Source organism: Zonotrichia albicollis, chromosome 18, assembly GCF_047830755.1.
Source record: "Zonotrichia albicollis isolate bZonAlb1 chromosome 18, bZonAlb1.hap1, whole genome shotgun sequence".
Lineage (NCBI taxonomy): Eukaryota > Metazoa > Chordata > Aves > Passeriformes > Passerellidae > Zonotrichia > Zonotrichia albicollis.
In genome coordinates, this window is record NC_133836.1 from 4879419 (window position 1) to 4891808 (window position 12390).

The 12390-nt window shown below is 62.6% G+C and overlaps 1 protein-coding gene across 1 annotated transcript; it reads left to right on the plus strand.

Moving 5' to 3' along the window:
• The first annotated feature begins 1693 nt into the window (after positions 1 to 1693).
• LOC113459503 (beta-crystallin A4) lies at positions 1694 to 10785 on the plus strand. Its single transcript, XM_074554555.1, has 7 exons — positions 1694 to 1732; positions 1838 to 1956; positions 2131 to 2272; positions 2370 to 2512; positions 2871 to 4387; positions 4933 to 6549; positions 6816 to 10785. The coding sequence occupies exons 1-5, from the start codon at positions 1694 to 1696 to the stop codon at positions 3016 to 3018; spliced, it is 591 nt and encodes a 196-aa protein (XP_074410656.1). The 3' UTR covers positions 3019 to 4387; positions 4933 to 6549; positions 6816 to 10785.
• Positions 10786 to 12390: the final 1605 nt, after the last annotated feature.

A 12390-nucleotide genomic window follows, 5' to 3' on the forward strand; every position in this document is an offset into this window, starting at 1 on the left:
CAGGACATGGAGTGGACAGTGAGCGAGTGGTGGTCACTGTGCTGGTGGCCAGAACAAGCTGAGTTTAGTTCAGGCCACAGCGAGAGGCCAGGGACAAATTGTGCCAGTGCCAAGAGGGCTTTTGCTGGGGTTGCAGGTGGCAGGGACAGCCCGTGCAGTTTTGCTGTGCCCTGGGGCAGCCCATTGTGCTGAGCAACCCCAGCTGCCCTGCTCTGCCTCCCCCAGGGTGCCCGGGGCTCTCAGGGCTGCTGCAGCTGCATGAGGGGGATTCTGGCTCAGCCTCCTGGCAGTTTTCTAGCAAATTCTGTCCCAAAACACAGCACTCCCTGCGAACATGGGTTTTCCCATTGGGCTTGAGAGCCTCCATTGCCTGCTGCCTGCTCTGAGGGGCAGGCTGGGTGGGTGCCTCTGCCCAGCCTTTGTGGAGCCCTGGCAGCACCTCAGGATGATTTGTGAGGTGTGTGGGTCACTGTAAGGTGTTTAGGTCCCCAGAATGTGGTGGCAGCAGAATCTTTCCAGCGCACAGAGGCAGGAGGCTGCTGCAGCTCTTCCCAAGCCATGAGCTACACCTCCAGTCCCTCCTGTGCCTTTTATACCTTCACCCCCACTTTCCATGCCCCTGGTCCCCACTTCTTGTGGTGTCCACTGCTCTTGTGTGCCCAACCTGCAACGAGCCACCCTGGATTTAGGGTAGAGCTGCTCTGCCCTCGCAGGGAGAGCAAGTGGAGACGTGTCCTTCTTCCCAGTTCCCAGAAAGGGGTGAGGAAACCTCCCCACACCCCCAGAGCAGGCAGCACTGCCTGCAGGCAGGGGGAGCGCTGCCAGAGCTGGGACACAGCCCCAGCCCAGCCCCATGCCAGGGAGGACACATGGCAGGAGTGCTGGCAGGGCCTGGGGGCGATGCCCCAGCCCTGGAGCTGTGGGATGGGGGTCAGAGCCTGTGCCTGGTGGGCCAGCTCTATGTCCCGGCTCATCAGCGTCTCTGACACGGCGCCTTTGTTCTGGCCAGTCCCTCCTCCCCGCCATGTGCTGAGTTAGGGGTTTCAGTAATGCTCCCCTGGGCTCTGTCTCTATCTGGAGGCTATAAAAACCCAGCTGGAGGCTGCTGGACATGTCACCTCCCTGGGCACCAGTGCCTCACCTCAGGTAAGCGTTGGAGCCTGGGGCAGCTGCCCCATGCCTGTGGTGGGGCCTGGGAGTGAGCAGCTGTGGGAACAGTGGAGGAATATCCCAGATCCAGGGCTAGAGCTCTCTTCGTCACCAGGAGCTGTGGTGGGTGTTGGGGGATTGTGGTCTGTCCCCGGCTGTAGCAGTGGCAGGTGTTGATGCTCACTGTGGGCACAGCTGACTCTGCAGCGCTCCCAGCTCAGCGCTGCCCTGCCCTGCCAGCACCGGGGCTTTGGCTCAGGGAGCTGCCAGTGGGAGGAGCAGTTTCCCTGGGCACGGGCAGGGATGTCTGCCAGGGCCAGGTGCCCACTGGGCCAGGTGCCCACTGCTCCACATGGCCCTGGTGGCAGCTCCAGCTGGGCAGGGAGAGACACAGCGCTCTTCATCTGCTCCAGCATGGAGCAATCTTCTTGTTGCCCCGCAGAGTGCTGTGAAAGGGGGACAACAAGGGCTCCTGAGGTCATTTCCATCTGGGCACAGAGGCAGCTTGAACTGTGCCCTTCCCCTGTGTTTTGGCAGAGCCACCATGAGCCACCGCTGCAAGAAATCCTCCGGCCTCTGGAAGGTACAGGAGCCTGGGCAGGACCAGCACCATGCCCTGTGAACCCCTGGGAATGGGGCTGCAATATCTGCACCCCCAGAGCCTCCTGACTCCCTCCATCCCCCCCAGATGGTGGTGTGGGATGAGCCTTTCTTCCAGGGCAAGAAGCACGAGTTCACTACCGACTGCTACAGCACCCCCGAGCACGGCTTCAGCACCGTGCGCTCCTGCAAGATCGAGAGCGGGGCGTGAGTGGGGGTCCCGGGGCACTGCCACCCCCGGTGCTGCGGGACCCCACGGATGGCAGGGGGGTTGGAGCAGTGCCTTTTGCTACCCGAGCTGCCTCCTGTGGGCACAGCTGGGCACCGGCTGTGAGTGGGGCGGTGGGCACGCCGGGGGTCTCACCCCTCCCGCCTCGGCAGGTGGGCAGGCTTCGAGCACTGCGGCTTCCAGGGGCAGCAGTTCGTGCTGGAGCGCGGCGAGTACCCGTGCTGGGAGGCGTGGAGCGGCAGCAACGCCTACCACGTGGAGAGGATGTGTTCATTCCGCCCCATCGCCTGCGCCGTGAGTGCCCCCGCCCCGGCTCCCCCCGCGGGGCGACCCCCGGAGCCCACCCCTGGCCACGGGGCCAGTGCCAAAGCCTCGCCCGTCTCGGCCGCAGGACCACGGACGGAGCAGATTGATGCTCTTTGAGGAGGAGAACTTCCAGGGCAAGCGGGCAGAGTTGAGCGATGACTGCCCCTCGCTGCCCGCCCTGGGATGGGGCAGCAGCACCGTGGGCTCCTTCCTTGTCCGCTCCGGAGCGTGAGTACCCAGGGTGCGCAGAGGGGCCGAGGATGCTCTGGCTGGGAGGCTGAGGATGCTCTAGCAGTGGGGCTGAGGATGCTGTGGCAGCGGGGCTGAGGATGCTCTGGCTGGGGGGCCGAGGATGCAGTGGCAGTGGGGCTGAGGATGCTCTGGCTGGGGGGCTGAGGATGCAGTGGCAATGGGGCTGAGGATGCTGTGGCAGTGGGGCCGAGGATGCTCTGGCAGCCGGGCCGAGGATGCTCTGGAAGCGGGGCCGAGGATGCTCTGGAAGTGGGGCCGAGGATGCTCCGGCCACTGCGGGGGCTCCGCGGTGCCTGCAGCCCCGGGGTCACCGCTGCTCTCTGCTCTGTCGCAGGTGGGTCTGCTCGCAGTACCCGGGCTACCGGGGCTTCCAGTACCTGCTGGAGAGCGACAGCCCCGCGGGCGAGTACAAGCACGTGCGGGAGTGGGGGTCCCACGCGCAGACGGGCCAGGTGCAGTCCATCCGCAGGGTCCAGCAGTGACCGCGCTGCCGGAGCCCCCCGCCCGGGCCCCGCCTGTCCCCTGAGCGGGGACAAAGCTCAATAAAGGCTCACTTGTCCAAGGCGGCGCTGGCAGTTGGGGATGAGGGCCATGGGGGTGCGTGGCCGGGAGTGATGTCACTCCCGGGGCAGGGATGAGGTGGAGGGGGATTTTTCTGCCCAGGTGCAGGGGCTCTGCAGGACCCCCGCATCCCACCACCCCACAGACACCATCTGCTCTTCCAGCACCGGCCAGGGGCTGAAGGGAGCTGCAGGATCAAGCGAGTGTGCACCTATCCCTGCAACCATGCAGACCCATCCCAGCACTCTCACCCATCTGTACACACCCCTGCACCCATCCCTCACTCCCACACACCCAGTGTGAAGCCAAAGCTGGAAAAACAGCCGGGAAAGGCGGCTCTGGGAAAAAAAAAAAAAATCCTCATTTCAGAAGAGCTCTGGAGGAAATGTTTGATGTGGTGAAAATGTCCCATGCATGACATTTGCAGCAGCAAGGCCACCAGCGGAGGGAATGCTGCCCAGCAAGAGATTCTCTCCGCAGGAAATCACAATTAAAAAGCCTAAATAGAAGAAGAAACAAAAAGTTGTGGGATGGGCTGAATGAAACCATCCTGCGCCCCAGGGCAAACCCGTCCGGGGCCGGCAGCCAGGGAGACCCGAGGAGCAGAGCGGAGCTTCTGTCACCCCCAGTTCTGGGTACCCCCTGTCCCTGCACAGCACAGAGCCCTGGGGGGACGCGGGCTCCGGGAGCGGGGCCAGCACATGGCCGGGCACGGTGGGCAGCTGGCGGCGAGACCAGGGGTCCCCGGGGAGCCGGCGGGGACTGGAGAACAATGCGGGAGCCCAGCAGCTGCAGAGCGCTGCGGAGGGGCTGTCACAACCCCCGGACGGGAGGGGAGCTGTCCTTGGACACGGCTGTGTCCCCAAGCCGGGCTGCTCTGTGTGCCATCCGTCCCCACCTCATCCTGCCACCACTTCCCCAGGGGTCCGACAACACTTATCCCCCTTGCCCCTCGTCCCCTGAGTCACACCCGAGCCGTCATGGCAAACGATGCCTGGCAGAGGGTGAAAGTGGCATTTGCAGCGACAGAAGAGTCCCCAGGGTCTCCCGCAGCGGGAGCGATGGGGGGAAAAGGTGGCTCGGCCGCATTTCCAGCATTAAAATTTCATGCGAGTTGCAGCATCCTCCTGCGCCGTAGGTAGGGCCGGGGGGGCCGGGGGCTGCTGGAGGAGGAGTTTGCTCGGCCGCCTCTTCCTCGGGGATGCTCTGGGAAAGCTCCAGCACAAAGGAGCGGCGCGGCGGGCAGGAGCCAGCGCAACCGGAGCCCCCCAGCCCGGCCCCCCGGAGCAGGTAACGCATCGCGGGCACGGCTCCGGTCTCTGCGGGCCGGGATGGGGCCTGGGGAGCAGGTAACGCACCGCGGGCACGGCTCCGCTCCCTGGGCACCGGGATGGGGTCTGGGGGCGCGGTGGGGCCGCCCCCACCTCCGGGCGGGATGGGGGGCGATGTCGCCCCGGGGTACGGAGGGTCCTGCGGGTGTCACTTCGGGAGGTGGGGGGCAGGCGGATGAGGCTGCTGCCTCCCCTCCAAGCCCCCCAAAACAACCCTATTCTCAATATATTATTCCCTGGTTGTAAATAACCCCAGGAGAGGCCCCTCCCGGCCGGATCTCCTCCTTCCCTGGGGGGAACAGCCGAGGCCCCCTCCCTTTGTTAGGGCAGGAGCAGCCGCGCATCCCGCTCCGTTTTCCCGGCACATCTCGGCCCGGCGGGCGATCCCGCTGATCCCGGTGATCCTGGTCCTGAGGCCCCCCCCCCGGACACCGACTGCAGCCCCCTCCCCAAATCAGAGCTAACTGCTGCACTGCTGGTTTGTATATATTTTTTTTTTTTCAGAATCCTCATCAAGAATAGGGCTCCTGCCAGGTAAATGGATTCTTGCCTGATTTTCAATGCTCCTGGGAGGATTTGTAGCCAAAAATGCTGGCTTAGTGCTTTGTCTCGAAGCCCCCATTTTCTCCTAAAGCTGACGGTCCCAGGCGGGGGTTAGAGGAGAGTCAGGGCCAGCAGCCCCAGGGCACGGCCCAGCCCTTCCCTCCCCTCCGCAGATGTTAACCTGGCAGATGCTCTTCTTGCGGAGCCATTTTCTCTCCCTCATTGTCTCTCAGCCTTTTGTGTGTGTGGGTAAGTCCTGCCCTGCGAGCCAGGAGGAGCCCAGAAATAATCGGATTTTCAGGCGTTGCGGGCTTGCAAGGAGCCTTTCACACGCTGACACCCCTTTTCTGCCAGGGCTGCAGACAAAGGCAGCAGTGCCTGGCACCCCTGCAGCAGCTCCGGAGCCTGGGCTGTGCTGGATGGCAGCGAGGGTCGGGCAGAGCTGGCAGGGCACAGGACCGGCGTGTGTGCCCACTCTGCTGGGAGCTGAGGGCTCAGGGTGCCCGGATGCCACATCCCAGAGATCATCTCTCTGGGATCTGCTGTGCCCTCATGTCCCTGCTCCTGCCCGCAGTGGAGCTTGTGCTCCTCTTCCCCCCTCTCTCCTCACTCGAGGAGGGGGTTTAGCCCCATTTAATTCGGGTGTCCAGCTCCAGGGCCACTGTATGTGCCACCCACACGTGTGGCAGAGGCAGCTCAAGCTCACGCCCAAGACGAGTCTGCCCAAAATTGTTTTTCCCTCCCTGTCTCCTGGGATGTGCTTCATTCCCAGGCCACAGAGGCCATCCTGCCCCAGCACAGGCACCTCCCGCCCCGATCCAGCCGGGGATCCATGTGCCAGATGCTCGGTGCCATCTCCACCGCTCATCCCCGCTGCTCTCACCGCAGATGGGCTGCAAAAGCCACCAGGACGTGCTGTCCCCACGGCAGGGACTGTCCTGCCGGCACTGTGGTGACAATGAGCCTCGGGAAGCAGGAGTGGCTCCGCAGCTGAACTGCAGAGTCATCACAGCCCCGCTCTCCTGGGACCTGCTGCTGTCCTGGTCTGCCCGGGCAGGCAGGGCAGGGCAGGGCAGGGCAGGGCACAGACATTGGCACAGACACGGGCTGGCTGCTGGCACCGGCCACGTGTCCCCAAATCCCCGAGGAGATGGAGCAGCACCCATGGCTGTGACCACCAGTTGCCCCAGTGGCTCAGCTTTACCCCACGGCAGGGGCAGAGGTGGCAGCAGAAGTGGCAGTGGCAATCAGTCCCTCCTTCCAGTGAGGTTGGGACAGTTTGGGGCATTGCCACCATTTCTGGTGTGGTGGCTCCAGTGCTCCCCCTGTGCCTGGCTCAGCTCCTTCACCCTGCAAGGGGACAGGGACAGGAAGATCTGTGCCCAACCCTCCTGCCAGGCTCCTGCCAGGGCCCTGCCTGAGGACGGTGCCCTGTTTCTCTCCCTTTGCTGCGTTGGTTGTTTCTTTTGCAGCTGCTAATGACTGACCTGAGGTCTGTTCACACAGTCCCCTCGCTGCCCCACAGAGCCACCTGGAACAGGGGACATTGCACAGCACTCAAGTAGCTGCTGACCACAGGTAGGACTCTGTGGAGGGGACACAAGCAGTGGCAGCCCTGTGCTCTTCCACTCCTTCATTAGAAGGGAGGTGCTGGGCAGTCAGGATCATCCTTCCTCCTCCGGCCCCCATCTCCTGGAGGGTTCTCCCCAGGCCCCAGTGGGGTGCATGGGTTCACACCATCCCCAGGACCCCCTGCATGAGAGGATGTGCCCCCCATGTGTGCCCAGCAGTGGGGAGGGGGTGGCTACCACAGCCCAGGGTCTCACAGTGTCTCTGCTCCTCAGTGCCACCACCCCAGGGGCACGGCCCAGCTCCTGCCTGGCCAGACTGACCATGTCCAGAGGGGAGCCAGGCTCAGGAGCTGCCATCACCACCAGGACACGATGCCAGAGCCGGGCTGGCCCCAGCAGAGCACCCTGGTACCCTCTGCCATGGCATGGAGCCACCAGCCCGGCCACTGCGGGGGACATGGCCCAGGAGATGGCACTGGTGACACCTGAGGACACTGGGCTGAGCATGCACACGGTTCTCCTGCAAGGTGCTGAGGTGTCCCTGCCTCCCACTGCTGTCCCCAGGCCTCTCCCCTGCCCTGAGCACAGAGTAGGAGGAGGGAGAAGGAAAAGGGAGTGGGGGCAGAGCTGTGCCAGCTCCTCGTGGTGACACAATGGGCACAGAGCCCACAGGGGCTCTGTTTGTCCCCACTGACCCTGCCCTTCCCTCTGGCTTTCTGGAATACCTGGTGTGTGGAGCCTGGGCAGGGAATCCTGCTGCCATGGCCTCTGCAGTGCCCTGTAAGGGTGGGACCCTGTCCTCACCAAGGAGCCACTCGGGCCCATGTCCCCACACAGGCACAAGGACGGGGGTGCAGTGGGCTGGGGGCACACACAGCTCATGGCAGGTGTTACAGCCTGGAAGTCCAAACTGGAAAAGTGTCTCTTGGGGACCAGAGGAGCTTGTGCTGTGGGAGGAGGTGACCCAGAGGGACATAGGGCAGAGGCTTTCCTGGGTGCCCTATCCCAGCCCTGTTTCCTGGGGCACAGTGCAGCCCTTGCAGCATTGCTCAGCCCCACGGAGAGGCAGCTCCTGATGGGGAGGGGGTAAGCTGTGGGTCACCTTTCTTCTGCTCCATAGTAGTTTTCCCTGCTGGACCTGCACGTGCAGTGGGAGCTGGGGCAGTCCTGGAGCAGCTGCCATGGTCTCTGCTGCAGCCTTACCCCAGACACCACCAGTGATTCTTTCACCCTTCCTCTTCTGCTTCTTGAGCTCCTTCAGAGTCCTTTAGGCACTGCTGGGGCTGTGTTCTCCATGCATCCTGTCTCTCACCTTTCCCAGCACCACGGGTGGAAAGCCCATATTCTGAGGGGGCTCTGGTACCTCCCTGGCAGAGATCAGAGGGGCAGGAGCCTGCTGAGCATTTCATTCAGGGACAGGTTCTGCTACACCACCTAAACCCTCCACTAACACCTCCCCAAATACTAACACCCAAAACCGCCTCCTGCTCTTGTGAGCCAGAGCCCTGCTGCTGGCAGGCCTGGCTCTGCATGCTGCCAATATTAACCTACTAACCTGCTGGGCCCCCTGTGCCCTCCCTGGGGCTGCCACAGCCCCTGGCACACGGACTAACCCACTAACCAGCCCAGCGCATGCCCTACTAACCCACAGCAGCCCTGCCTTGTGCCCACTAACCACGGCAGCAGGACTGCCTTTAAAGGGGAACAGAAAAGCTGCAAAAAGGGGTTTGGAAATGTCAGTGCCAGGCTGCACAGGCAGGGACAGGCAGGGACAGCCCTGGAGAGAGCACTGGCTACCCAGGAGTGGTGTTGGGCAGCTCCTGCATGTGCAGGCAGCTCCAGTTCTGGGCAGGGAAGGGGACTGCTGGTCCCTGGGCAGGAGAAGGGAGAAGCATCCCCTGCCCTGGGCAGGAAAGGGGAGCAGCAGCCCCTTCCCCAGGCAGGAAAGGGAACCAGCAGCCCCTGCCCGAGCAGCCCTTGGCAGCATGAGGAGAGGAGAGGGTTTCTCCCCACACGCCCTGCCCAGCTCTGCCTGTGGAGCCTGTTGCTGACTAGGAGCCTAAAACGGTTTTATCAGCAGAAGCTTTTCAGTTCCTTTTTAAGCCCGTAGATCTCTGTTACTAACACATTCCTGAACTGAATTAAACAAACTAACCATTGCTGCTTTTCTCTTCATTTCTCTTGCAGTGTGTGTCCTCTAAGGCAGACCAGCGCCCTGCTTCTGTTACTAACCCGTTCTTCTGTTCCCACTGTACTAATCCTCCCTGACTGTTTCTCTCTTGCTACTAACAACTCTCTTTGCACTTTGCCTCTCGGGTGCTGTTTGCCATGACAAGTGACAGTGGCTCCTCCTGGACTTACTCACCTGCAGCACTCGATTTTCCGTGCTGCTGAGCATCCCTGGCTCCCGTTTGGTACCATGGGAAAGAAGATAGATGCTCAGCCTGAGGCACTTTGCATATTTCCCTCTTGGCCTGTTTTCCAACAAATTTCACATGGCACAATGAGGAGAAGAGGCTGAGTGGCAATAGGACAGTCCAAGGCCATTAATGGCTGTAGAGGCCCAGCAAAGCCAGTTTGCAAAGAGATTCAGCCACAGAGCAAAGTTATTGCCATGAGCCTGAGCATGGGGCTCTCCTGAGGCCCCAGGTCACCTGTCATGAGCAATGTTCTCGTGCTGCTCCCAGCATTGGTGCTCCTGGGCTCCTCTCTTTTCTCCCGCTGTGTCTCTCCACAGTTTCTCTTGTGCCTGGTGCATGTGGAAGCCCCTGCTGGCAGCGTGGCCCTGACTAACCCAGCTCTGTGTCGCCGTCCCACTGCAGGCTCCCCTGGGCCCAGCCGAGGACAGGGATGGGCAGTGGGTGTTACAGGGGATGGGGGCACAGCCTGGCCTTTGCTTCCTGTCCAGATGAGCATCCCCAGCCTCTGCAGGGACCCTGCCAGGGTGAAGGATCCAGACCCTGGCTCACTGCTGTTACTTTGGCACATGGCAAGGCACTGACAACATTCAGGGTGCCATGACCAGGGGGACAGAGCCCAGCTGTCCCTGTGTGCCATCAGAGGATGGTGGCCCTGTGCTGCTGGCTCATCTGGGAGGACATCCCAGACTGTGGCTGTTGTGGGGTCACAGCAGCTCTGTCAGGGCGGAACAAATCCAGACAGGGTCCAGCTCTGGCTGCTCTCTCTTGGCTTTGCCCTGTGCTCTCTCTCCCGTGGCCACGGCTTCCCCAGACCCACTGTCACTGGCTGATGTCACTGTCACTGAAAGCAGAGCCAGAGAGGTCTCCTGGGTGGCCCCATGACACTGTCACCTCCCCTGCTAGGCACTAAGCCCAGCTTTAGCTAGGGGGTTTCTCTCCGGCTGTTGGGGTCCCCTTCCCGCCCAGCTCTCTGTCTGTCCAGCCTCCACCTTACCCCACTAATCCCCCAATGCCACCAGGATGGGTTTTAGGGCTGATGGAAGGGGGAGACAGGCGCAGAGTGGGGAGCACAGGGACAGGAATGGGACAGGAGGACAAGCCAGGTTGGACCCAGGGTGGGCAGATCAGGGCTCCTGCACAGGACAGGAGCACCACCAGCACTGGGCTGGAGCTGTCAGAGCCCAGCTCTGTGAGGGACTCTCCTCCCCACCCCACAGACCCCCCTTTCTGCTCCAGAGCAGCCCCTCTATGCACAGGGGGACTCCCCAGGCTGGTCACTCAAGGGAGACGTGGGACCACGAGTCACCTCGATGGCAGAGGATGCAGCTGGCAGATGTCACCCTGCACACCCTGCACAGTGGGGACAGGCCACCAGCGCCCACGGGTAGCTGCATCCCCCTCAGAGCAGGGCAGGAGGGCAGAGAGGCTCCACCAAACAGCCAGGTCACTCCTTTGCCCTGCTCCTGCACCTCAGGGCTCCCTGTCCCCGCTCCCCAGTCCCCGTGGCTGGCAGGAGTTGATCTGTCTGTCTATCCATCCCTCTCTGCTGTGTGGAGAGGGGCAGCATGTGCAGCCCCCCTTCCAGCTGTGGTGGTGACGTGTGGCCAGGGCAGCCCAGCAGTGACGGGGCAGAGTGGCAGCCCTGGGGACACCGTCCTGCCCTGGCTGCTCAGGGCTGCCCCTGCTCTGCGGGCACAGCCACGCTGGCTGGGCACTGGCCACGAGTCCCATAGGTCACCAGAGCCCCGAGGATGTTCCCAGAGCCACGAAGATGTCCCCACTGCCTGTAAAGTCTACTGTGAACATGGCAAGTGTGCAACCACCTGGCTGTCTTTGTTTTCTGTCTCTGTGCAATGTGGGGGGCCGCGGGACCCTGTGAGGCCGGGCTGGGGGTCCCCAGCTCTCATGGGGGGGGGGGGTCAGGACAGGCTGTTCTCGGGGAACTGGGGCCACCGGAGTGTGGTGGGATTGGAGGGGTCCTGGGTGGGCGGAGGGGAGAAGGAGGGTGGGAGAAGGAGGGTGGGCACACCCCGGGCATCTCCGGGAAACACCGGGCACCCCCTGGGCATCCCCGGGAACCCCCAGGCACCCCCGGGCAGCCCGGCTGGTGGCTCTGGGGACTCGGTGCCATCACCCATTGCCGGCAGCGGGGCGGGCACGGAGCCACCGAGCCGGGGCAGCGCTGCGGGGGCTGCGGGCGCTGCGGGGGCACTCGGCGGTACCGGGCCGGGCTCGGAGGGGGCGGCAGGTGGAGCTCGTGCTCCAGCAAAGCCCGGCGGCCCCGCTGAGTCCCTGCAAGAGCCCGAGGTCAGGATGGATGGGGCTTGGAGCGGCCAACCTGAGATAGTGGAAGGTGTCGCTGCCCACGGTCGGGAAATGGAAGGATTCGATTTCCCTCTCGCCTTCCCTCACAAACCATCCCATGGTTCTGAGATTCCAGCCTGGCACGCAGAGAGCAGGACACGGCTCCTGCTTGCCTTTCTGCGGAGGGGGAGGCTGGACACCCCCGGCTCTGGGGAGGGGTCCCGGCTCCATCCCCTCCCGGACGAGCTGCCGCGTTTATTATCCAGCATTCTGTGGTGTCACAGCGAGAGCCCCCAGCCCGTGCTGACACGAAAAATTGGTTCATTTGCATCAAATTGCGATTCTGTGGAATGGATCCGGGGCTTTTGGGGGAGCGGCTGCGAGCGCGGGGCTCTGCCACGGAGGGGCCCTTCGAGAAGGGCTTTGCGGGAGAGATCGGGAATGCCCCAATCACCTTTCCCAAATGCCCCAATCACCTTTCCATATACCCCAATCACTTTTCCCAAATGCCCCAGCGCTGCTCCCGGCCGTGCAGCTGCCGAGGGAAGCAGGCAGGGATTCAGCCCAGGCAGCAGCTCCACGTCCACAGCTCTGCCCAAGTCACTGCCCTGCACGGGATCAGCATCTCTGTTCCCACTTCTGCGAATAACGCATTACAAACCCCACAGATCTTCCATTCTCCCCTCCTTCCCTTTCACGTACATGCAGCAGTTCTCACACAGTCACACCCTTATCCAGGATTTTAGATCCTGGAGCTTTTTCCCGGGAAGCATCATGTGTTTGCTGTCCCCAGCCCCTCACAGGGACACAGCTGGTCTTTGAGCAACCTCAAATGGGAAAAGTCACTAACTGTGGGGATCCCCCCTGCCACCAGCTCCCTGTGGGGCTCTCAGCGTACCTGCCCACCCTGGGCAAGAAAAATCTCCCTTAACTCCATCCCTGCCCACCGTCTGCAGCCCCCTTTCCCCCCAGCTAGCTCTGTCCACTCCATCTCTTGCAGCGAGCGGAGCCAAGAGCCACATGTGGAATGCTGAGTGAGGCTGGAGCTGAAGGCAGGACATCCTAGCACATCTTGAAGCAATTAAAGTATCACTTACAGAGCTCTGGTCCTTCCCTCTTCCACC